The sequence below is a fragment of the Megascapheus bottae genome, chromosome 23 (genome assembly GCF_031878675.1).
Source record: "Megascapheus bottae isolate mThoBot1 chromosome 23, mThoBot2.hap1, whole genome shotgun sequence".
Classification (NCBI taxonomy): Eukaryota; Metazoa; Chordata; class Mammalia; order Rodentia; family Geomyidae; genus Megascapheus; species Megascapheus bottae.
The window spans coordinates 3,663,414-3,690,200 of NC_143531.1; the positions used below are offsets into that span (position 1 = coordinate 3,663,414).

Sequence of the window (26,787 nt, forward strand, 5' to 3'; positions counted from 1 at the left end):
CACCCGCAGCATCTCCATCTAAACCACCTAACACCTTATTTTGACATACTGTTCCAGGAGGGGAAGTCCGCTTAGGGGGTCCTGCTGGCCCCGGGGTCCCCAGTTTTCCCGGGGTCGGGGATGGGCATGGCAAGCACGGGTGCAAGGGGAATGCTTGTGAGCCACTAGGGTTGGTGAGGGCCGGGCCTGGCCCCGCCCAGGCCCCGCCCCGGCCCCGCCCCGCCCCGCGCGCACCCGGCCCAGGGTGGAACAGAAGAGAGTGGTTGCCTCGAGGAGCCTAGGGACCGGGCGGGCGCACGGGCGATCGCGGGAGCCGGGAAGAACTTTTCGGCTGTGGCTTCCCAAGACCGGTGCCCGCCGCGGGCCAGGACGTCCCGGAGATGCCAGCTGTGAATGCCACCCCGGAGCAGCTGTCCCGGCTGCTGCGCGAATACAACCTGACCCGCGCGCAGTTCATCGCGCGGTACGGGCTGCGGCCGCTCGTCTACACGCCCGAGCTGCCCGCGCGCGCCAAGGTGGCCCTGGCGCTGGCCGGCGCGCTCATCTTCGCCCTGGCGCTCTTCGGCAACGCGCTGGTGGTCTACGTGGTGACCCGCAGCAAGGCCATGCGCACAGTCACCAACATCTTCATCTGCTCCCTGGCGCTCAGCGACCTGCTCATCACCTTCTTCTGCATCCCGGTCACCATGCTCCAGAACCTCTGGGACACCTGGCTCGGCGGTAGGTCCGCGCCCCGAGCCTCCGTCCCAGTCCTGGCTCCCTGCCTCCCGCGGCGCCCTGGTGTCTGTCTGTCTGTCTGTCTGTCTGTCTGTCTGTCTGTCTGTCTCTGTGGTTGTTGGGAACTCACACACCCACCCTCACCTGTGGATAACTTGTCTAGCCTTCAGTGTGAATCTGGAGTTAACCTTTCTCTTCTCCTGGCTTAAGGAGGAAATAAGGTTGAGGAAGTTTCCCCGGGGGGGGGGGGGAAGAGGGGACCGGGGTTGCCATTCACCAGTCTTGATCCAGGTCACTACATCCCTCCAGCCCTACACCTTCCCTCTTCTCTAGTTTTGATTTTTGTAATTTTGTAATTTCATTTTAAAGATAATGTCAAGAGTTAAACGCCCAGAAATTTTGTTTTTTTAAAAAAATCTGTTTTCTCATTTGCCCAACTTCCTAGCTTGCTATCCAGTTGCTTTTATATATTCCAGAAAATTTGCCAGTCTTGTGCTTGAGCTCAGGGCCTGACTGAGCACTGTCCTTGAGTTTTTCTCGAAGCTAGAGCTCTACTATTTGAGCCAGAGCACCACTTCTGGCTTTTTCTATGCATGTGGCACTGAGGAATCAAATCTGGGTCTTTGTGCACGCTAGGCAAGCACTCTACCACAGGGCCAAACCCCTGACCCTTAGCCTTTTTTTGTTTAAAAGCACTTCTTAGTACAAATACTTTAGTACTTCTCTTTTAGAACTTGGATTAGTGGACTCAAGCTGGGAAAAGAACACAGAAATGTACCCCTCCTGACTCCTCCTATACTGGAGAGATGAAATTCCCTCTCTTAGAAACAGAGCAGGAATTGCAAAGAAATCATTGTCACTCAAGTTGGATGAGCGTGTGGAGATTGGGGTTAAAAAAAAAAGTCACTAGATTTTCAAGTCTTTCCAAAGAGAGGAAGATGGAGGGTCCCATTAGCTGGAAAGGAGCACCGTGAGAGGAAAATGACTTGTACTCTGCTTTCATGAGTGATTGAAGCTACGTGAAAATTCTGAGAAAATGGCTGTGAGTGGATTGTTGGAAGAAAATGCTTGCGAATGAGTGGCGGTGAGAGCAGTCTCATTATGCTTTCAAGCTCCTCTGCCATTTTCACCTTTCAGATTCACCAATGATGTTTTTTTGTTTCTCCCACCATTACCAATAGAACTTCAATGATGTCTTTGTCCATGCTGTTTCTATTAACTTTGAGTGAGTGGTTCAAGACTCTCACCACAGCCATTGCATATTTGTTTAAAAAATGATTGTTGGCATTAAATTGCTGTCCAAATTGGTTACAGCTCCTTAAGTCAGGTTCTGAGCAAAGGGCTTCTTGGTTGAGGTCATCCCTTCCTTCATTCTTCCTTTATGCATTTCCTATGAAAAGCATTAAATGTCAAATGCTCAGCCTTGGCCTGCAACAGACCCACAATGTGGGGGAAATTGGGAAATGATTTCTAGATGAGAAACTTTATTTTCTAAGGAAATCCCATTCTATCTAGGCTTTCTTTATTTTACAGTTCTCATATTGCATTTTCAGAGGATTTTTACTCAAACTTAGCTAGCGTGCTTGTCTTTTTGAGTAATTATCATTTCTTCTGTGAAAGGGAACATGATCCAAGCAGGATATTTCATAAGAATCTTTTATAGGAATCAAAAGACTCTAAGGCCTGTCAATTCCACATGTCTAGCTTTTCAGAGTTGTTTTTGGTTTGAACAAAGTATTAGGGAGTTGAGAATTTTGAAACTGGCACAGGACCCCTCCTTGGCCACACCCCCCACACCCATGGAAACAAGAGGGAGAGGTGAAACCAATTGCAGACCCTTGTCATTTCACAAGGCAAGATGAGCCATTTATCTCTAGGTACCAAATAAAGAACCATGGTGCAGGGCAGAGAAAGAGTTCTTTACTTTCTTCTTTTTTTCTTGCCAGTCCTGGGGCTTGAATTCAGGGTCTAGACGCTGTCCTTGAACTTCTTTTGCTCAAGGCTAGCACTCTACCACTTGAGCCACAGTACCACTTCTGGCTTTTCCTCTGTGTGTGGTATGGGGGAATCGAACTCAGGGTTTCATGCATGCTAGGTGACCACACTACCACTAAGCCACAGAGTTCTTAACATGGCAGAGACAGCTACACACAGGCTGCACTTCAGCCCAGCTCCAGTCAGCTTCAGGGTACAGACAGGAGTTTAGCTTCAAGTAGACCAAGAACTGGCAGGAAAGGGAGAATGGTCAACAAAATAACTACACAGTCTGGTCAGAGTGTGAGCTGACTCATCATTCTTTTAGTTCTCATTTTCGGAGGGATCCACAGCTGCTCTTGCTGTCTTGGCTGAGAGAGACAGGCAAGCCCCCGCCTGGCTGGTGTGTCCTCCGGGACAGTTTCAGTCCATTATCCTCAAGATATTAGCGATAGATCAGGTGTACCCAGTGGTTTCTGGGATGCCAAGGAGTTTGTAAAGAGATGGCAAGAGAACCAACACAGGCAGCAAATCCCAGGCTTTCCTTCTGTTTTTTTTTTGTTGTTGTTGTTGTTGTTGCTATTTTCTAGATCTAAGTAAATTGTCAGTGTTTCTCAGAAAAGAACAGTGTGTGTGTGTGTGTGTATGCTGGTTTGGGGGCTTGAACTCAGGGCCTTGGGACTGTTCTGAGCTTTTCTGACTATCCCTTGAACCACAGCTGCTCCATTTCTCTCTCTCTCTCTCTCTCTCTCTCTCTCTCTCTCTCTCTCTCTCTCTCTCTCTCTCTCTCTCTCTCTCTCTCTCTCTCTCTTTCTCTCTCTCTCTCTCTTTCTCGTGCTGGTTAATTGGAGTTAAGACTCTCATCTTATGCTTATCTCATCTTCTGTTTTCCTTGCCTCTTATTTCAGGGGGACATTTCTGTTTTGGCTGCTCAACACTGAAGAAGAGAATACACTGGGAACGTATATTCACAGAGAGTTAATGTTAACATACAGTGTGTTAGCCAAAGCTCTTTGAGGAAAATTGATCTTGCCTGTAAAGAAGTGCTTAATTGGCCTGTTTTATGGAATACATAAGTCAATTCTTCTCTAAGTCACGTCTATAATGTATTAACTCTATGAAAGGCATGCTTCATTGGACCTCTTTTATTTTTATTTTTTAGACAATAAATATTCTATAAGTCAAGTAAACAACACCAAAGTCAAGTTCTTGGGCTCAGGCATGGTGACTTTAAACTGGAGATTATTTTTTTTTTACCCTGGGGCACACATTCTAGAAATTTCTCACATCAGGTATCCTCATTCACTTCTATAGGACAAATAAAGGGAGTAGGACAGAGAAAGGAGAATGCGGATGTCACAGCCCCAGAAAGACAGCCCTTCCATGCGTCTTTCCTCCTGCTGAGCTTGGGAGCACTTTACCTTTGCCACAGAGGAGAAGCAGTGAGTGTAGCTTGTTCTCCCTGGGACCCAAAGAGATTGCATAGTGACTGCAGAACACAGCAGCTCAGATCAAAGGACACCGAAGGAAAGTGGGAGTCCAGAACTTAATTTGTAACTTGTTTTTAGTTCATTTGTGAATGCAAGTAAGGAGTCAGTATTGCTCAGTAAGGGAAGCCTTTTGTCGTTGTTGTTGTGGGGCTTGAACTCAGGGACTAGGTGTTGTCCTTGGACCTAACCTCCCTCTCCTCTCCTCTCCCCTCCCCTCCCCTCCCCTCCCCTCCCCGGCATGGCACCAGCTTGCTTCTTAGTGTGGTTATCTTACTCTGATGGGCAGATTCAAGGGACAGCCTGGCTCCGCACTCTGGCTCCCAGCATGTGAGGACATCCAGGAGGTGGTAGTGGAGAAGGAAGCCTGGTTGGCATGCCGGGCAGTGTGACCACCCAAGCATTGTCACACTTCCTCCCCCAGCTGTTATCACTACTGCCCTGCAAGCTGAGAGAAGTGGGGAGCACGGATTTCATTATGTTGGCATCTAGTTTAAATTTACAAAGTGCAGCCAGGTGAGAGAAAACCCCTCTAACCCCTTGCGGTACATAGTATACCTGTTTCGACTTGAGTGCTTCTCTAAGGGAAGTCTCTCTCTGCTGTGCCAGAGGCTGGCTGAGGCTGACAGTGGGTAACAGTGACAGGCTGCGTCTGGTTTTGGTTGACTATGGTTGACAGTGTCTTCCTGTGGCCCACAGTGGCTGTTGTTTGTGACTGTTTGTGGCTGTCTCTGGCTGACAGTGGCTGGCTATGGCTGTTTGTGGCCAATAGTGACTGGTGGTGGCTGACAGTGGCTGTTTATGATTGTTCGGGGCTATTTGTGGATGTCTCTGGCTGTGGCTTTCAGTGGTCCACAGTGGCTGTTTGTGACTGTTGATGACAGTCTCCGGCAAGCTGTTTACTTCTTGTCCACTTCCCTTCTGTGTCAGGGACCAGCATCTTCTTCCAAGCCTCTGCTTACATTTTACTAAGCTTCCAGTGCACGCAGATTAAAGCTGGGTAGGTGAGTTTCAGGGATTGATCCTCAGGTCTGCAGGCTCCTGGAAATCACCTCGATGAGTCCACACAGCTCCTCAGCTTGCTGTGATCCTAAGCCATGGCTAGCTCCACTGAGCTCCTGCCACAGACAGAGACAGCTGTTTGTTGGTTTGAAAATCAGTTGTAGTGGGAGTATTTCCAATGCATGTGCAGCTTCAGATTAAGTCTGAAAAATGAACAGCCAAGCAAACAAAGTCCAACATTCCTTTCCTAGCATACTCCTGAGAAAGACACTGAGTTCCTTTGTATCATCAATACCAGAGGAAAGAAAATACCCTGCCCACACTACTGTGGCTGCACACTTCATTTACAACATCTGGATTTTGCCCAGCAGAGGTCAGTCTGTCCTAAGCCTCCTGTATCTACACAGCCTTAGCATTTCCCTCTAGGTTCTTCATGGTCCATCTTGCCTGGGAATTTTAGAATTTTCTATCTTCTCTCCAAATACTATTAGCATATGCTTATGAAAATGCTTTTTAAATGCAATAGATGTTATAAAAAGGACTTTAGAAATAATTCCATTATAGGTGTCTTCCAAATGAATTTGGAATTTGTATGCTAAAAAAGACATACCGAGAAAGACTACAGAATCATTCTCTTTTCTGGAGCGTTCAGCTCTACTCTTCAATTAGTATATGTCAACATAAAGGCTTTCAGGGTTTTTTTACCCAGAGCCATCCCGATGTTGTGGGTAGGTAATGGTAGGTGAAACTTCCAGTCTTCAGCATGGCTCCAGTCTTTCTCCCTTCAAAAAATAGAACTTTGTGATTTTTTTCCATGAAAAAAAAAGGAAAAAGCACAAATACTGTACATAGAATAAGGTATTTGATTTGATTTTTAAATATGGAGGGCTACAGCTGGGCATGGCCAAAAAAGAAAAAAAAAAGCCAAGCTAGGCACTAGTAGCTCACATCTGTAATCCTAGCTATTCAGGAAACTAAGCTCTGATGAGTGTGGTTTGAAGCCAACAGAGAGGAAAGTCCGGGCCAGGGACAAGGCCCAGGCCCACAATTCAAGTCCCAGGACTATACTGTAAAATGGGTTGAAGGAAATTGGTGAAAAGATACTCTTTTGGGGAAGAGTTCAGAGCAGAGAAACTTTTGCTTTGTTTTATTATAAAACTTTTGTCTCATGATTCAATTAGTGATTAAAATACATCAGTTACTCCAGATGTTTTGTACTCACAAAGTGACATATGATGAACTGAAACCTGTTTGTTGAGAGAGAGAAACATACATTTGTTATAATTATTTTCCCATTTCTATAAGATCTGAGAAATTTATATTGGTAAAACTGGTATAAACTCAGAATACTGTTGTTGTTGTTGTTGTTTTTGAACAACTAGGAAGAATGATCGATGGGGAAAATCTAATCAGGAACATTGTGCAGAAATGTGGAAATGTCAGAATGAATCAGGGCCTGGGTACTGCCCCTGAGCTTCCTTTGCTCAAGGTTAGCCCTCTACCCATTCATCTAATCACACAAATAATTGATGGTAGCAGACCATGTAGAAAAGTAAATCGATAAATAGAAATCACGACCACTTTGTTCAAGAATTATTAGAGAAACTTTTGTTTTTAAGAAACAATGTCAAAGGCCAGGAATTTGGCCAAGTGGTAGAGTGCTTGCTCAAAGATCCAGGTTCTATTCCAGAAGTGGTGCTGTGGCTCAAGTGGTAGAGCGCTAGCCTTGAGGAAATCTCAAGGACAGTGCTCAGAACCTGAGCTCCAGCACCAACACTGGCGAGCATAAAAAAAAAAAATGTCAGGCGAATACCAACAGCTGCATAAAGTCAGGAACTAGGCTCTGGCACTCTTCCCAAAGACAAATTCTGAGTACACTTTGAGAATAAAAGACATTTAAAGTCAAGAAAATAACTAACATTTTTTTTCAGAAGTAGAAATGGAGTGCCAGCACCAACAGGATTTATGTGAAAGGTTGTTTCTGCTTTGGACAATAGCAGCTTACCATCAGAGTACTGGCTAGAAAAGACTGAACAAAGACCACACAGTTGGGAAGCGTAAATAAACCCCTTCCTAAATTTACTTTTTGAGAACATAGCTCTGTATGTTCTTTGTCCAGGGGTTCATTTATGATGATCCTGTTCGGCAAATAAACATATCCAACCTTAACTATGTCCAGAAAAAGACAAAGATGCTGCCTGAAGGGATGAAATATGCAAGGTTAGGGCTAGCTTTTGGCACAGCTTGATTTAGGTCTCATGATTGTCTTGCACACTCTTTGCAATGTTATTTGTGGACAGTTTGTGGCTCTGTGCTTGGCTGGCTTTAACTCCATAGTGTACAAAATGGCCCCAGGAGCTATAAGTTCATATTTTTTCTTTTTGTCTCCCCCTAGAGGCCATGGATGTATAAAGAGGTAAACAAAATGTAGTATAAGTGAAGCTTACTCTGCTATAGAAAGGCTTGAGGTTCTGATATTTACTACAATATTAATACCATTTGAGGACATGAGCCAGGCACAACTATAAAAATATAGTCTGGTCTGTTTAGGTGGACGATTTTGAATAGGTGATGCATTCTAGGTTTCTGGAGGACAGAATAGGAAAGTAATGCTCATGTTTCTCTTGGGATTATGAGAAAATTTAAGAACAGTTCCTGGTGGTGATTCTACAACCTCATGAATGTAACTAATGTTGCAGAATTTTGCATTTAAAAAGTCACATCCACTGGGAGCTGGTAGCTCATGCCTGTAGCATCAGAGGATTGAGTTCAGAGTCAGTTCAGGCAGGAAAATTTATGAAACTCTTTGCTTTAACCACCCAAAATCCAGAAGTGGAGTTGCGGCTCAGATGGGAGATCACTAAGCTTGATCAAAAAAAATGCTCAAGGCAATGACAGATGCTGGCAGGGTTGTGGAGAAAAGGAACCCTACTGCACTGCTTGTGGGATTGTAAGCTAGTTCAGCCACTCTGGAAAGCAGTGTGGAGGTTTCTTAAAGAACTGAAAATAGACCTTCCCTATGATTCTGCCATACCACTCCTGGGCATATATCCTGAACATTCATAACCCAGGATATGATAAGGACACCTGCTCAGCTATGTTCATCTCTGCACTATTCACAATAGCCAGGCGATGGAAACAATCCAGATGCCCTACTGCAGATGAATGGATACAGAAAATGTGGTATGTATGTATATATGTATATATATATATATATATATACACACACACACAATGGAATTCTACAGAGCCAACAGACAAGATAAAATAATGGCATTTGCAGGGAAGTGGATGAATCTAGAGCGAATCATGTTGAGTGAGACAAGTCAAGACCAAAGAAACAAAAGGCATATGGTATCCTTAATATGTGGCTATTAGATTCAAACAGTACAAGAGCAAGGACTCAATATTTGCATACCCAATGCTATGGGCATGGTGTTGCAAATATAAACACAATTACATAGACATAAAAATCTATGACTCTATAGACATAATGTTTTATTATATAGATTAATATGTATTTATGACATACAAACCCTCCGCCTAATTTTAATTATGTTCTAAAATCTAAGTGCCAGTGATTGTATATAGAGATTCCCTTCTTGAATACTTGTTTGTTAAATGTGTCATTTAAAATATGATGTAAAAATCAATGTTAATAAATTCTTTAATAAAAAAAGAAGTAATGCAGTCACTCACAAAAAAGAAATAATATACTCACTACCTTATGACTGTAACTGTAACTCCTCTATATATCACTCTGACAATAAAGTAAAACAAAATAAAATAAATGCTCAAGGACAGCACTCAGGCCCAAGTTCAAGACTCAGGAGTCGCACAACATTTTTTTTTCCCCAGATTTTGCTACTTCTTGGTAGCTCTAGAAAATTCTGGAAGGATTCCAGCCAGTTTAACCTCACTCTTTTAATCACAGAAGCAATCATTAGGGCTTAATAAACAAAACTGTCTGCTTAGGCTTTAGTCATGAGCCTCACACCAGTGGGGCTCGTTTCTATTCAGCTTTTGAATACTAACTGTATTCATTCCGTGACTGGGTTTCTGAGAAACCAGAGAACCTACAGACTGCTAAAGATAATAGAAAACTTAGAAGACAATATTAGCCCACTCTCAGGAGTTGAGAAAGAAAGAGGTTGAGATCATGCGGAACAGTAAAGATGAATGTACTGCATAATCAAGTGACCTTTGAGAGTTTCCCATTCCATCCTCTTCTGCCCCCATTGTATGGAACAGGTTCTAAGAGCATGGCTTGGCTTTTCCATCGGCCCCTGTTAGAAAAACCAGATGTTATCAACTGATGCCTGCTGCTGCCCTCTGGTGGTTGACATAGCTGTAGAAACCATGACAAAGATGAATTTCACATTTTGCTGTTTTAATAAAAATACAAATTCATATGCACTTTGCTCAAAACATTATCTTTACATTCTTTTACAAAGGAGGTAGCATTCAACAAGTGCATATACTTCTTATGACTTCCACTTTGAGGTAAATATAAAGCGTTATATAATATTTACATATGCAGCATAAAATCTTACTCAAAATCTCTTATAATGCATGCATGCACGAGTAACCATCTTTCATTTTTGTTTTTGTTTTGTTGCTAGTCCTGGAGTTTTTTTTCGATCAAGGATGCTACTCTGACACTTGAGCCACACCTCTACTTTTGGCTTTTATTTTCTGGTTAATTGGAGTTAGGAATCTTGCAGATTTATCTTCCCAGGCTGGCTTTGAACCATAATCCTAACATCTGAGCCTCCCAAGTAGCTAGGATTACAGGCTTGAGCCACCAGCACCCAGCATCATTATTTAGAATGTATTAAGCAGCATTTAATCCATCCATGGTATAGTGTTTGATTTTGACACAGCTCTCTTTAGTTCTTCTGGTTTCCTCATCTGTAAACTTGGCACAACATGATTTTCCATCCAGGTTTCTGTGAGAATGAACGATTCACCTGAGCAGTTCACCACTGAACAAATCATTACTGTGCTAAATGTTATGTACTTCCTATATAGAATACATTTATTTGTACCCAATAAAAACCATGGAAAGTTCAAAACCAAATCTGTCATTGAACTGTTAGCAATATCTCAAGCACATATCTACAATTGTACGAAATTGTAATAATCATATTATATGAGTTGTTGACATTCAAATGTTGAATGACTGAGAGGAAAATAATGTCTCCTGTGCTCCAGAGATGAGGATGCAGATGAATTGTTTGTGCTTAGACCACAGTGCTAACTTCCGTTTAGTGCAGGAGTACCAGCACTCTCCCAGAAGAAGAAGAGGCTGTTGCTGTTAAACATTAGGGGGCCTGGTGCTGATTTTTGTAACATTCCCAGCCCCATCCCTGTCTTGTGTCTTTCCAGATCATTCCTGGGCACTTGTTAGCCCACCAGCATTAACGCACAGCAGACTTGCTGACCCCTGCAGCACTGCTGTCCTCCTCGAAATTTAGCACAAGCTCCTTGCCCTGTCTGTGCAGCCCTGTCTTGCTCAGGAGATGTGCAGCCATAGTCTCGGGCACTTCCTTGCCAGCTAACTCATGGCCAGCACACTGGTTTGGGACACTGACACCATGCCCCTGTGTCCATTCTGTCTTGTGGTCTATACCACCATGACCCACCCTCCGGCCTTCTATGCTGCAGAAAATGAGGTAGTAACATTGGGACAGACACTAACCTCTTCTCAAAGCATTCCCTGTGTGCTAGATTACTTGAGTTATCTCCCCATGTCCTTAGACCTAGGCTTAGAAGTGATTCACATGGCACTCTTGACATAAGACAATTCACCAAAACTGATCCAGACTCAAAAAAGCAAAGAGACATTCCTCTGCTTAGAGCAAAAAGTAGCCACCATTTTGTACCCCCAAGGTCTACAGGAAGGGGAGGGGCTTGCAGCCAGGTACATTATCTCTCAGTCTCTCTATTGAGTAAACTAAGAGTTCTACTTAGGAAGTACTGGGATCAAGTGTGGAACCTACAGAAAAATGATCTTTCTAGAACTACCCAGACTTCATACACTGATTTGGTTCCAGTGGAGTGTGACATACCAACCAACCAACCACCCAACCAACAAAATGCTGACTTAGATGTGTGTCAATATGAACCTGATTTTCTCAGCTGGTTGTGGGAAAGATACACTCAGGTTATGTATTCAAAAAGAATAGTGTGAGACTTCCTTTATTGGGAAAGTATCAAAGCTTTGGAAATTAGTGCTGGCCTACTGCTTAAACCAAATTAAGGTGAGACTTAATGAAATGAAACAGAGAACTCTGAGCAAATGTAGATTCTGTTAAAAGTTGATAGAATAATTAGATGTAATGTGTTTGCAAGAGGCTGACACAGCTGGTTAACTCAGTGAGTGCATTACTCAAAATTCAAGTTAGATGCAAATTAGAAATTCAGTACTGAGGAACTACAAAGACGCTATTCACTGCTTATCTGCTTTTCCATTAGAATGAGATCTCCTGTATGATTAGACACAAGTTTGTTCACCTAATTCTTAATATGTGGCTTAGTACATTGAAAATTCTCAGTAGAAATTTCTTGATTGGACTATTAGTTATCATCATGTCATTATAATAATGCTTGAAGTTTTGTAGGAATCAATTGCATTTGTTTTGTGATCAGTGAAATGTAGTAATGAGATGGTATCTTTGTAAAATATTTTTTATTGTTAACATTATTGTTTAGGTGATTTTATTGTGAGGGTGATGTACAGAGATGTTACAGGTACAGAACACAAGGTAAAGAACACAGTTCCTTCTGGACAATGTCAGCCTTTCCCTCACTTTCTCCAAGTTTTTCCTCCGTCCTCACCCACAAAGTTGAATTGTTCATTTTCTACGTAGTGTTTAATGAGTATCACTGCTGCCCTTGTTCAACCTTTGTCTCCATTTCTGTGCACCCCACTTATCCCTCCAAAGATAAATGAATAAACAAGACCAAAAAATTACCCCCCCCCCAAAAAAAACCAAAGGGAAACAAGCCCTCTTGTTGGTGTCTGTCTTTGTACATACTCTGTGCTTTGTGTGGTTGTAAGAATCACAACTCAGGTTACCTCAATAAATGGAGTTTTGGTGAGGCACCACAGAGCAGCGTCAGAGCCGGCTGATGGGTTTCAAACGTAAGGAGGCACCGGGCTGATCTCCTGGAGACTGAAGTAGAAGCCAGTTTGTCTGAGAGAAACCATTTAAAGGACTTTTTTGGCTCCTGCTTTCAGTGCACCATGGTGAGTGGGCGTGGAGGACAGAGCGGCTTCCCATGAAGGCCAGGAAGCAGAGAGGAGGAGTGCCTGCCCAAGCTACCCTCATTTCTTCCCCTTTAAGTCCCTCTGGGTCCCCAACCATGAGACGTGCTGCCCACATGTCAAGCAGGCCTTCGTCCTCAGGGACTCCTCTCCAGAGACAGTGGCATAGATAAACCTGGAGGAGGGCTTTACTCACCACCCAGCAGCTTCTCAACCTTGATGGTTAAGTGACCATCACCACTGACCTAGGGGACTTTGTCTTTACATTTCTACTCCCTCAGAATCTTTAAAAACATATTTTATCTTTCAGTAGTTGGACAAAGGAGTTGCCATTCAACAGCGGAGTTTATGAATACAACGCATCTTGATCAATGTCACAACTTGCAACATTCTCACCCACCCTCCCCCTCTTCCACTACCTGCACCTTCCCTCACTTTTCTTAATTTTGTGGGATAGGCATTGTTTTTTTTTGTGTTTTTTTTTTGCCAGTCCTGGGGCTTGAAATCAGGTCCTGGGCACTGTCCTTGATCTTTCTTAAGGCTACAGCTCTACAACTTTAGCTACAGCACCACTTCTGGCTTTTTTCTCTGTGTGTGTGGTACTCGTGCATGCTAGGCAAGCACTCTACTACTAGGCCATGTTCCTGGCCCAGGCATTGGAGTTTCGACTACATTTTGTCCACTCTTCATTTGTCTACCTCCTTCCCCTTAACCCTGCTTCACCCTGTCAAGTACCCATTTATTTTGTTGACCTTTAATTTAGCCTTTCTATGGAATTAGAGTTTGAGTTCTCTCCTGAATCTACTGTGTTTCAGTTCATACATTTGTATGTACTTCCAAACCATCCAACACATTTACTTACATGTTTATAAACTACTTCTAGCTTCCCCATCAGAGAGCAGACACATCACCTATGGGCCTAACTTACTTAATTTAATAAGATATTTCCTCCTAGGTCCTTCCGTCTGCAAATAACGAAATATCATTCTCCTGCCACAATCAGTTTGCCCCTTGTTCCTTGTGGCTTTTCTCTGTATCCATACACAGTTATTTCCCACCAGGTTCTCATGCTCTTCTTTATTCTAGGTCAAAAAAGAACAAGTGTAGGTAGCCTAGGTTTGGGGTCCCGAACAGTCCAATTAGAAGAGGGCTAGAGGAGAATCCGACTAACTCACCATATCTCACTGGGAAACACTTGAAGACTCAAACATTGTAAGCCGGTGTACAGTCCAGAAGAGAATGGGTAAATTCATGTCCTGTACATGTGAAACTTCTGCAGGTATTGGAAACATGCTTCCCTGTGATGTATTTACACATTCATTATTTACACATTTATTTTACCAGACACAGTTGTGTTTCTGGTCAGGGAAATGTTGACTTTACCCAGCTGAGCACACTGATTTCCAAGTGAGGTGCTAGTTACTCTGGAGTCTGAGGCCAGAGATGTCTCTCTGCAATGCAGTAAGATCCCTTATGAAAAAATAAATGTAAGGTGCTGTTAGTTTCATCAGAGTTCATCAATAGTCTCTGTTGCTGCCTTTGCCCCCCCCCTTTCTCTGTCTGTCATCTGTCTGAAGATGTTACAGTGTGTGTGTGTGTATGTGTATGTGTGTGTGTGTGTGTGTGTGTGTGTGTGTATGTGTGTGCATGCGCACGTGCGCGTGCACGCCAGTCCTAAGACTTGAATTCAGGGTCTGGATGCTGCTGTCCTTAGCTTTGCTGCTCTAGGCTAGGGCTCTATCACTTCTACCACAGCTCCATTTCCAACTGTTTCTGGTGGTTAAATGGAGATGAGAGTCTCATGGACTTTCCTTTAAACTATAATCCTCAGACACGAGAAAGGGTAGCAATGCTGGTGAAGTAATGCAAGTTCTATCAGGTGAATATAATGTAACCCTTCTATTGATTACAATAAAATATATTTTTTAAAAACTGTAATCCTCAGATCTCAGCCTCTTGAGTAGACAGAATTACAGGTGTAAGCCACCGGCACCTGGCTGGGCTTTTTTGTTTTGTTTTGTTTGCTTGTTTCTTTTTCTTTTTTTTCTTCTGCATTTACAAATACTAGTAGTCATATGAAACCAAGAAGATCTTTTTTGCTATTCACATTATTGCTATAGAAATAAAAATGGATTTTGATTCTGCTTCTTGAATTTTGGTGAAAGCCTATAGGGTTAGCCTATAGACTAACCTTTATCCTTAATATGTGGCTATTGGATCCAAACAGTATAAGAGCGAGAACTCAACATTTGCATACCCAATGCTATGGACATGGTATTGGAAATATAAACATAACTACATAGACATAAAAACCTATGACTCTATAGACATAATGTTTTATTTAATAAATTAATATGTATCTATGATATACAAACCCTTAGCCTAATTTTGATTATGTTCTAAAAACTAAGTGCCAGTGATTACATATGGAGATTCCCTTCTTGAACGCTTGTTTGTTAAACACATCATTTAAGTTTATGATGTAAAAAAATCAATGTTAATAAATTCTTTAATAAAAAATGCAATGTGAGAAGGGAAACCATGGGCTAGCTGAGCTATGGTATTCACAGCTGTACATGAAGTTTCACACTGAAGTATGCACCACACAGAAAGGTCTTGAGAGAGGGATTAGGAATGCTTTGTTGCTAACAACCCCTCCCCCCATTGTGATAACAACCCCTCCCTCCATTGTGACTACTGTTTTTCAGTTATGAAGGAAATATCAGATCCCCCAAACGGGCATGCATATAAATAAAGAAAAGCCTGCTTTGATTAAAAAAAAAAAAAAGGACTAACCTGGAATGAGGGGGTTTGAACTAGGCAAGCCTTTTGCTTGCCTTTTGACAAGTGTTTGTACTACCTAGACCTATCTCTAGCTATTTTTGCTTTAGGTTAATTTTTAGACAGGGTTGTGTGTATCTTCTCAGAGCTGGCCTGAGAACTATAATCCTCCTAAATACATGTCCTGGGTTGCTGGGATTGCAGTTGTATAGTGCACTTTCACACCCTGCCTGTTTGTTGCAATCAAGTCTCACTTTTCTCCCAGGGATCTTGAGCAGCGTGTTTAAAGAGATTAGGGGCTTCTGCCCCTAAAAAGTTCATTAAAAGATGTTTAATTTTTTTAAATTTTATTTAAAAAGGCAAGTATAAAGTATTGTGTCCCAGCTAACTGGAAAATAATTTTCTTTAGAATACACAACCTGGACTTGTGTCATCTGAAAAGAAAACCAGGGCTTCATGTGGGGAAGACAGAGGAGGAAAGCCACTACTGTCAGGAGATTGCTTGTTTGTTACTTGTGGTCCAGGGGCCTTGGTGACAGTAATATTGGAGCCTGGAAAAATTCTGTTTTCTGGGAGTAAAACAAAAAAAAAGTCTCTAGTGTGATATAGATTTTTCTCTTGCTACTTAAAGTCAGGTGGCTGGACCAGCAGCTTTTACCTCACATTGCCCTGAAATCTCATTAGACAACAGTTTCAGACCACTGAATTACATCTGAATTTCAGAGCAATTCTCAAGTGATCCATTCCCAAGTGATCTAGATGTAGAATAAGGGGTTAGATCTGGCTTTGCCTCTGTGCTTCTGATGATTGCCAATAGAAGGTGATTTGAGCTGGTGGGACCAGGTCCCCAGTGGTGGCTGAGTGCTTTTTCTTGGCAAAGAGAAAGTGGCTGCACTTCTGTTTACCTATTATAACCCCAGAGACATTATTACAGAAACCAGGACTTGGTGCTATTCAAACTTAGTATTCTACATCACTCCAGCACTGTGGTAGGTACAGAGGGAAACACTCACCAACTTTACTTCTCTGTCTCATTCCTTGGGGGTTGAAATGCAGCAAAATTAAACTGGTGTAAATTTCCTCAAAGTAAATACCTGGTATTAACCCTGGTGTGTGAGTTCATTTTTCATTATTATAATGGACTGTCTCTGGGTAATAGAACAGGGAAAAGAGTTTTATTTAGCTCATTATTCTGGAGATTATAGAGAGTCATATCTGATGACTGTCTTCTTATTGGCAAATTCCTAATACAGTACAGGGTAACAAACAAGGAGAGTTGTTGATTCTGTGTGTGTGTGTGTGTGTGTGTGTGTGTGTGTGTGTGTGTGTGATCTTTTCCTTTCTTCCTTGTTAGAAATCACTCATATTCAATCACTGGGCCCAATCTGAGGGTGACCTTGTTTTAATCCTCCTCCCAAAATGCTGTACCTCTAAACAACATAGTTTGTTTCCTCCTCCTCCTTCTCCTCCTCTTCCTTTTCTTCCTCCTCCCTTCTTTTTGTGCCAACATTACGCAATTGAACTCAGAGCCTCTTACTCTCACTTGACTGTTTTTGCCCAAGGCTAACACTATCCCTTGAGCAATACCTCCACTTCCAGCTCTTTGGGATGGCGCATTACAGATAACAGTCTCACAGACTTTCCTGCCTGAGCCAGTTTGAATCATGATCCTCAGATCTCAGCCTCCTAGGATCAGTTAGAATTACAGACTCATGCCTGAAATTACAGCCATGGGGCTAAATGTAATTCCCATTACTACTACTACTAATAATAAAATCACAGCAAGTGTTTTGTCCACCCTAGAATATGTAAAACAATCTTGACAAAGAAGAATGATGTAAGAGGAAGCAGTCCACCTAATATTGGCTTACCCTGTACATAAAATACTCAAGATAATGTGTTTACAGAGGTAGAGAAAGAAATGAACGGAACAGAAGACCCAGAAAAAGACCCACACAAATAGAGCCAACAGATCTTTTGAGCAAGGTTCTGTATGAAGAAAGGGCTCAGCCAGCAGCCACAGGCCAAAACAATCAGCCCATCACTCTAAAACAGAGCTTTTGGTTTTTATTTTTCTTTTCATTTCCTTTTTTCGTGCCAGTCTTGGGGCTTGAAATCAGAGCCTGGGAACTGTCCTTGAGCTGTTTTGCCCAAGGTCAGTGCTCTACCTATTGAGTCACAGCACCACTTCTGGTGTTTTTGGTAGTTGAGTGGAGTTAAGAGTGTCATGGACTTTCTTGATTGGGCTGGCTTTGAACTGTAATCCTCAAATCTCAACCTCCTGAGTAGCTAGGATAACAGGTGTGAGCCACCAGCACCCAGCTCAATCTGAACCTTTTATAAAGTGTTACTAAAAGTACATTGGGTAAGACTTAAGTGTAAATGTAACACTGAAAATTTAAAGAAAAGAAAAAAAAAGATAGAAGAAAAAAAATTCATCAAGTGCAGACAAAGAATTCTTAGCATTGTTGGCTCTACAATCATATACCAGAATAGGAAAAGCTGCTAAATTGGACTTCAGTAAAAATCTGCACTTTTCCTCTGTGAAAGCTCATGTGAAGAAATGACAAAGCAAGCTCCAGATGGGCGGTGAGGGAGTGGGGATTCTTACGAAGCACATATCTGACAGACAATCAAGACCTACATTATAGAAGGAATTATTAAAAGTTGGGACCAGGTGTGCTGGTGCAGGTTTCTGAGCAAAGATACTGGAGAAGTGAAAAGCAGGAGGATAATGGTTCCCAGTCAGTCCAGGCAAAAAGAAAAAAGCACCAAAAATGCTAACAAGACTCATCTTACAAACTGGCCCGGCAAGGTAGAATATACCTATAATTTCAGCTATGGGAGAAGCAGAGGCAGGAAGATGAATTTCTAAGACCTTCCTGGCAAAAGAGCAAGTGACTATTTGAAAAACAAACTAAAGAAGACTAAACTAAACTAAAAATAGCGGGGGAGGGGGGAACATGGCTCAAGTTGTAGAGGATTTGAGCATGTGTCTCTGAATGCAATTTTTAAAGTTTTTTTTTTCTTTTTATTTGGTCAGTGTGGGGCTTGAATTCTGGGCCTGGGCACTGTCCCTGAGCTCTCCAACTCAATGCTACCGCTCTACCACTTGAACCACAGCACCATTTCCATACATTCTTTTTGTACCATGTCAATCCTTCCATCCCCACCCACAAGTCATATAGTTCACCTTCCATTTATTGCCTTCTAAGTACTTACTGCTGCATGTGTCTTTCTGTCCCTTCATTTCTGAGTTCAATTCTTATTCTTGAAAAAAAATCTAAAAATAAAAATCTTAAAATTAATAGCAAAAGACAAATATTCTAATTAGAGAAAATGGACAAAAACATAGAGAAATTATTTTTGTGCCAGTCCAGGGGCTTGAACTCAGAGTCTAAGTTTTTGTGCTCAAGGCTAGCTAGCATGCTTTACCACTTTGGGCTTTTGGGTAGTGTATTGAAAATGAGTCTGAAAGACTTTCCTGCCTGGGTTAGCTTTCATGGGTGATCCTTAAATCTCAGCTTTCCGAGTTGCTGGGGTTACAGGTATGGGCCACTGGCCCCTGGCCCAAAGAGACATTTTTGTTTGTCACAGAAGTATGGCAAGGGAAAGGGATAAGTGCAAGGGAAATACATCATCATTGGCCACCAGAGAAGTGTAATTTAATTCCAGCATCCTTGGCCCTGAGAGAAGGGAAGTGTAGCTCAATTCATTCTGAGGTATTGCACATCTTTCAGGCTAGAGGAAAGATGTTGGGGTGGTTGCACAGAATTCCAGTCCCTTACATAGAGCTAGCAAAAGTGCAAAATGACACAAACACTCTAGAAAACAGTTGCATAATTTTTCTTGAAACCAAACACATAGTTACTCCACAACTCAGAAATTAAGCTATAGCATTGATCACAGAGAAGTGGAAACTTGTTTTCTGCACAGAAATGTTCATCATCGATTTATAACCACAGATGGACTCAAGCCCAAACAATCTTCAAGGTGAATAGCTAAGCAAAAGACACAATTCTAACGGGGGAACAAACCCTTGATAAAAACAACAATTTGGATGAGTCTCGGGGAAATTTTGCTGAGGGAAGACAGCAATGATTCCATTTTTTTTTTTTTTGCCAGTCCTGGACTTTAGCTCAGGGCCTGAGCACTGTCCTTGGACTTTCTCAAGGTTAGAGCTCTACCACTTGAGTCTCAGTACCACTTCCAGCTTTTTTTCTATGCATATGGTACCGAGGAATTGAACCCGGGTCTTCATGCATGCTAGGCAAGCACTTTAACCACTAGGCCAAACTCCCGGCCCCCAGTGATTCCATTTATATAACCTTTGTTTAGCTGTTGCTTCTCTGGTACCAGAGCTGGAACTTAAGGCTTCTATTTCTTGCTTAGCATTTTCACTCAAAGCTGAGGCTCTTCTACTTGAGCCACACTTCCATTTGTGGCTTTCTGCAGGTTCATTGAAGATAATTTTGCCTATCCAGGCTGAGTTTAAACTGACATCCTCAGATCTCAGCATCCTGAGTAGCTAGGATTACAGGTGTGAGCCAGCAGATCCAGCTCAAAAAATGAGTCAAGTTCAGAAATAAAATATAAATTGGAAGCTCTCAGGGATTTTGGTAAAAGAATGGCTCATAAAAGAGGGATCTGCATGTGGTTAGAACAGACCCTTCTGGTGATTTTGTTGGATATTTTCACTGTAATGGTAGTTACCCAAACCTTGGCAGGAAATAAAATCCCACACCGTCCACACAAATAAAGCTAGGCAGTTTGAACCAAACCAGTACATAAGGCTAATATCAATGCCTTGGTTGTAGTGTGGTACTGGTTTGAGGCAAAGTGTTCTCATTATTGTGCAAAATGGGAATGCATTCAAGGAATCCTTCTTAATCCTTAATTCTGACAGCTGTGGATGAATCGACACTAGTTCAATTTCAACTAATCAAGAGAAAGAAATCTGGGTGCTGGAGGCTTACACCTGTAATCTCAGCTACTCAGGCTGAGATCTGAGGATCATGGTTTGAAGCCAGCAGAAAAGTACATGATACTCTTATCTGCCACTAACCACCAAAAAAGCCAGAAGTGGAGCTGTGGTTCAAACAGTAAAGTGCTAGCCTTGAGCACAAAAGCTCAGGGATTGCACTAAGGCACTGAGTTCAAACCCATAGGACCAACACAAATAAATAAAGGGAAAGAGAAAATGACAAGCCCATGGGATACCACAGCAGTGGTGGTGGTGCTAGCACTCCTTTCTGACCCTATTCAACCTGGTCTCATTTGTAAATATAGCTGTCCTCAAGGACTCTGTAATTGGGCCAAGCCTGTCTCCAGGCAATAGGCCTGTGAACATAGCAGTCTCTTTAATGTAGCTTCTTCTTGATCCCTGATAGCTGTGGGACTTTTCTGAAGTTCCCACAGTCTCTAGAAATGGGGTCCACTGTGTCTTCTTCCTGTTAGCATGTCTTTTATTTTTCCTTTCCATGGATAGATCTATCCTCTATCCTACTACACATTAGGAGAACATTAACACGATGTCACTATGTGGTGCTTTAAGGATCAGAGAACACAGTTGGAGCCATTTCACCCAGGGCAGACCTGGCCTTTCCAGTCCTCCTCCTCTCAGCCTCTGGGCCGAGCTGCTCGCTTTGGGCCTGCAGTTACATTGTCCTGCAGTACTTCATGGTTACCTGAGGTAGCAACTGAAATCCACCAGACAGGTGGTTCAATTCTCAGAGGGTTTCACAGCAGAGGCACTCCAGAACTCTGAGTCACATCCACACTGGTTGTAACAGGTCTAGTGTGGACAGTATTGAAAATGTTCCTTACATCCTTCACACAAGATGTGGTCCAGGGGAAGGAGACAAGAGTTTAAAATTTACTCATTCGTAGCTTCCTGAGGATTATGCGGGACAAAAGGAGAAACTTGAGGGATGTGTGGGATCAAAGTCGGGAAAGTGTTTGAATATGGTTTAATTAAAGGAGTTATAGGCTGCATTGGGTTTTTGATTCCTGAGGATTATGCTGGACAAAAGTAGAAACTTGAGCGCTGTGTGGGATCAAAGTCGGCAAAGTGTTTGAATGTGGTTTAATTAAAGGAGTTATAGACTGCAGTGGGTTTTTATTTGATATAGTGATTACATAAAGTAGTCCTTCCTTTGTAAAATACTACAAATACCTATTCATAGAGGTTTTGGCTGAATTTTTTTTAAAGTAGAATGATTTTAATTATGGTTCATTATGTCATTTTTCTCAATTTTTAGGAAGAAAAACCTTTTAAATCTTTTCTATGGAAGGCTACATTCTTTTTAAATTGTGTCCACTTAGATTCTTTTTACAGTTAGTATTAGATTAAAAAATAAAAATATTGTCCACATCAGTTTTAATTGCTAAGCATTTTGTTCAAAAACAATGAGGGCTTGTTTCTGTTTCATTACTGAGGCTGGCTCTGAGTGGGAAAGGAGAGGAGACAAAAGGAGATTGGAAAGAAGACTAGACACTGCTATTAGTCAGGGTTTGAGGTTTGTGTTTTGGGAAGTGAAGATGTCTTCAGAGGTTAAAGATGGAATTCAGAGGCAGAAGATACTAAAATTAAAGCATTTGTTCCTAAGAGTAAGCAAAACAAACAATTGTAATCTTTTTATCTTTATTTTTCTACTGGTACTGGAGCATGAACTGAGAGCCTAGGATATTGTCCTCTGAGCTACTTTGCTCAAGGCTGGCACTCTACCACTTGAACCACAGTTCTGCTTCTGACTTTTTGCTGGTTAATTGAGTATAGAGTCTCAGGGCTTTTCCTGGTGGCTTTGAACCACTGTCCTCAGATATTAGCTTCCTGAGTAGCTGGAAAAGGAGCTGGGGTTCAAATGGTAGAGCACTAGTCTTGAGCAAAAAAAGTTTCCACCCTGGAGGTTAAGTTCCAGGGCTGGCACAAAAAAAGAAAAAGATTACAAGGAGATAAATTGAGAGTTTTAGACAGAAAGTCAGTCATAGAAGTGTTAAAAATGAAAGAGAAAATCCAGAAGTCGTTGATGGGAATTATTCCTTTGTTATGATTTCATAGGGAATCAAAAAGGAAGATGAATCAAATATTACTCTGCAGTTCACAACTCAGGAGACCATTTCACTTTGATTTTCCTCAAACAATGATCACATGACTCATTCCCCTCCCCCCGCTCCTATGCATTACCAGTCGCTTATGTTTTCCCATCACTGCATTGTATATATATTATACATATCTTATACATATACTGCACGTAGTACCTAAGAATTTAGAGTCTCCGAGAGTAAAGTGGATGCAGTTTCTCTCAGCTATGGTGGGCCTCCAATGCAGTATTAGTCATGAAACTTCTGAACAAGAGTCTCCAAATCAAACTATGGTTGTTACACAGGAATATCATGCTTCGCTCCTTCTATCCTGTTTCCTTGTTGCAGGTGCCTTCATTTGTAAGATGGTACCGTTTGTCCAGTCCACTGCTGTGGTGACTGAAATTCTCACCATGATCTGCATTGCTGTGGAAAGGCACCAGGGTCTCGTGCATCCCTTTAAGATGAAGTGGCAGTACACTAACCGGAGGGCTTTCACCATGCTTGGTGCGTTGACCACCCGTCCTCATGGGGAATAAATGTCTCAGATAAACAACCAGGGAGTAGAAGGGTCTCAGAGGTTTCCATCAATGCACTTGGCTGAGTTGCTTGGTTACCTGTGTGTGGTAAGACAGCATCATAGTATGGAGTGAGGACATGGCGTGAGGGGTTGGAAATGGGGTCACCTCATAGTGGATGGGAAGCAGAGATACAAAGAAGAAAGGTCTGGGGAAAGGAAGTACCCTTCAATGACATCTCCCCTCCCCGCGTGTCCCCCTCCATACCTACCACCTCTAAATACGCTACACAGCCTCACAGTGCTTTTGGTTAAGAACTCATTAATGCACCAGCTCACCAATGGAGTTTGAGCCTTCATCATCTAATCACCTCTCCAAGGCCTATGAGCTGGCTAGGTGCTGGGAGCTCACACCTGTAACCCTAGTACTCAGGAGGCTGAGATCTGGCTGGGGTTCACAGCCAGCTTAGGCAGGAAAGTCCATGGAACTCCTATCTCTAACTAATTACTGAAAAATAAGAAGTGGAACTGTTGCTCAAGTGGGAGAATGCTAGCCCAGAAGGGAACAAAAAGATCAAGGATAGGACCTAGGCTCTGAATTCAAGCACCAGGACCAGCACACATATACAAAAGGAAAAAAAGTCCATGAGCTGACACCAAGGCTCTCACTTGTAATTTTCAGGGCATATATCAGAATGCAGGTATCACTTGGCGAGACTACTGGGTTTGTGGAAGAGGCAGGCCAAGGGTACCTTATAAAGCAACCTATAAATATTAAAGCATAATTTCAGAGCTTCTGTCTTATTTGCTCTCATCCCTGCTCTCTCTACTTAGGTCTGCCCCAACATTGAAGATCTATCATTTTGAATATATTGCTTAAATTCCTAAACTATTTTTAATAATAATAATAATAATTGTTATTAATACTATTAATTTAGTTTTTGGTGCCACCCCTGAATTCAGGGCTTGAACTCAGGGACCAGGAGCTGAACTTTATTTTTGCTCAAAGCTAGCATTCTGTCACTTCAGCCACAGCTCTACTTCTGACTTTTTCATGGTTAACTGGAGGTGAGTCTCATGGACTTTCCTGTCTTGGCTGGCTTCAAAGTGTGATCTTCAGATCTTAGCCTCCAGAGTAGCTAGGATTATAGGTGTGAGCCACCAGCACCTGGTTCATATATTTATTCCTAATAAATCACTTTTATGCATTGATTCTCAATTTCTTGAAGCCCAAAACAACACAGCATATTCTTAATGATGCCACTCAGTAAAGAAAGATCGAACAAGCTTAACAGTTTCCCCAAATCAAAGTCAAAACTTTTGATTCTGCTCTCCTTCCAGTCTGTTATGATTCACTGACTAAATACTCTGTGGAAATTAACCATATTTTTCCTTCTTTGTTAAGTATTAAAGCAACTGTGCTCAGCACACTCAGGAAAGAGAGGAAATATGCCAAGGGCACACTGGTTTCTGAAGTGTTTGCTTTTTAAATGGGAAAATGGTGGGTTGCTCACACCTGTAATTCTAAGTTACTCAGGAGGCTGAGATCTGAAGACTGCAGTTCGAAGTCACGCTGAGCTGTGGATGCTCAAGTGTTAGATTGCCAGCCTTGAGCAAAAGAACTCAGGGATAGTGCCGAGGCCCTGAGTTCAAGTTCCAGGGGGAAACCCTTCTCCCTGCAACACACACACACACACACACACACACACACACACACACACACACACACTATAATAACAAAAAGTTTTAGGAGGGTTATCCTTTCAGGAATTTCAAGGGTGGTAAAAGAATTGAGGAGCTCATTGCATTGCCTTGAGACACAGGAGGTGCGGGGGTGGGGGTGGGGGATGCAGGGGAGCCTTGCTGAGAGATTCCTCATCTGTGTCCTGCTGACGTTTCCACAGGTGTGGTCTGGCTGGTGGCTGTCATCGTGGGATCACCCATGTTGCACGTGCAGCGACTCGAGGTAGATGCGGGGCTGGGATAGACAAGCACAGACCTGAAAGCTTTCCATCCTCTCACAGTTATTCCTGTGTTTCTTTGTTCAAGAGCATTGCAGAAAATTGGTGTATGGGCTTATTTTTTTTCCTGAAAGTCTTTCAAGTGGAATAAAAGAATTTTTAAAGACCACTTTCCCTTGTTTTCTGCTAGCTCCTCATGATTATTGTATTAGGATTTTGCTTCTTATAATAAATGATTTAAGTTCCATGGTCCATTTCTATAAATTGTTGCAAGCTAAGCATGTTTTTCCCTACTGCTCTTCAACATCATGTTGTATTTTAAGAGGTCAGTGATTGGTCTAGATTTTTCTTTTATTGTCATCATAGAAAAATAATTACAGGGGCTGGGAATGTGCCTAGTGGGAGAGTGCTTGCCTAGCAGGCACGAAGCCCTGTTTCAGTTCCTCAGTACCATCTACACAGAAAAAGCTGGAAGTGGTGCTGTAGCTCAAGGAGTAGAGGGCTAGCCTTGAGAAAGCTCAAGGACAGTGCTCAGGCCCTTAGTTCAAGCTCCAGGACTGGAAAAAAATAATTATATTAGACTGTCTACTTGTTAGGATTTTTTTTCTGGTTTTGGGCTTTGAACTTAAAGCCCATGCACTGTCTCTGAGCTCTCTGAACTCAGGCCTAGTGCTTTACCACTTGAAGCACAGCACCATGAATGCTTTTATTCCTGTAAATAAGAGTCTCTTGAACTTCCCTGCCTGCACTGGCTTTGAACCACGCTCCCCATATCTCAGCCTCCAGAGCAGTTAGAATTGCAGGCGTGAACCACCGGTGCTCAGCATTTGTTAGGATTTTTAAAATACATTTTTATTATCGACAAGAACACAGGGATATGAACTCATCATGGCAGTTTATGATCAATGTCTTGATCAACCTCACCCTTTCAGTATTCCCCTCCATCTCTACACTCCCTTTATTTTTGTTAGTCCTGCTGCTTAAACTCAGGGATTGGGCACTGTCCTTGGACACTTCCTGCTCAAAACTAGTGCTGTGCTACTTGAGCCACAGCACCACTTCTGGATTTTCCTGTGTATTTGGTACAAGAAATGGAACCCAGGGTTTTGTGCATGTATAGCACTAGGCTATTTCCCTGGCCCCTCTCTGCCCATTTATGACACGATTGTCTTCATGAAGTCCTTTATTACCACCTCCTATTGATTGAATTGGAAATGGGTCAAGGGATTGTCCTATCCAATCTCTCTCCTTCGCCTACCAGTGTTTCTGATAGGCCAGCCATACATGGGGATTTACAGTCCCTCTTCTGCACTGCCCAGTTTGTCTGTCAGATAGCTTGTCACATCTTGCAATGGTTATCTAACACCCACAAGAGTCTTCAAGAGCAGTAGGGCATTACATTCAGAATAAATCATTAAACCAATGTATTCCTACAGCTCCACTTCCAGTTTTTTGGTAGGTTAATTCCAGGTAAGAGTGTCATGGGTTTTCTGCTCAAGCTGGCCTCCAACCATGGATCTCAGATCTCAGCCTCCTGAGTAACTAGGATGAGAGATGTGAACCACTGGTGCCCAGCAACTTTGGGTCTTTTAAGACAAACGTGGAAGATCTGAAGCTTTGCTAGCCATGCCACCTATCTTGGAGGCATGTGGAATGAGATGTGGGTGGGTGCCAGTGGCTCATACCTGTAATCCTAGCTGCCCAGAAAGCTGAGATCTAAGCATCACAGTTCTATGCCAGCTCAGGCAGGAGAGACCATGACACTCTTACCACTAACCAACCACCAAAAAACCAAAAGTGGAGCTGTGGCTCAACCAGTAGAGCACTAGCTTTAAGGAAAAAAAAGCTCAGAGATAGTACCGAGGTCCTGAATTGAAGCTTCAGGATTGGTTTGCAAACAAAAATAACCTGAAGTTGAGAGAGGTGTGGAGAGCGGTGGAATTGGGGACTGACATTCCTCAAGATGCATTACTCTCATGATCTGCCTTATTGAAG

At 42.5% G+C, this 26,787-nt stretch overlaps 1 protein-coding gene across 1 annotated transcript in view; it reads left to right on the top strand.

The window, feature by feature from the left end:
• The first annotated feature begins 272 nt into the window (after positions 1-272).
• The window catches only part of Qrfpr (pyroglutamylated RFamide peptide receptor), a 33,001-nt gene continuing 6,486 nt past the window's right edge, over positions 273-26,787 (top strand). The window contains exons 1-3 of the mRNA XM_090356553.1: positions 273-720; positions 22,663-22,821; positions 24,736-24,797. Coding sequence (XP_090212679.1) covers positions 381-720; positions 22,663-22,821; positions 24,736-24,797 — 561 coding nt within the window. The 5' untranslated portion in view covers positions 273-380. The remainder of the gene's footprint in view (positions 721-22,662; positions 22,822-24,735; positions 24,798-26,787) is intronic.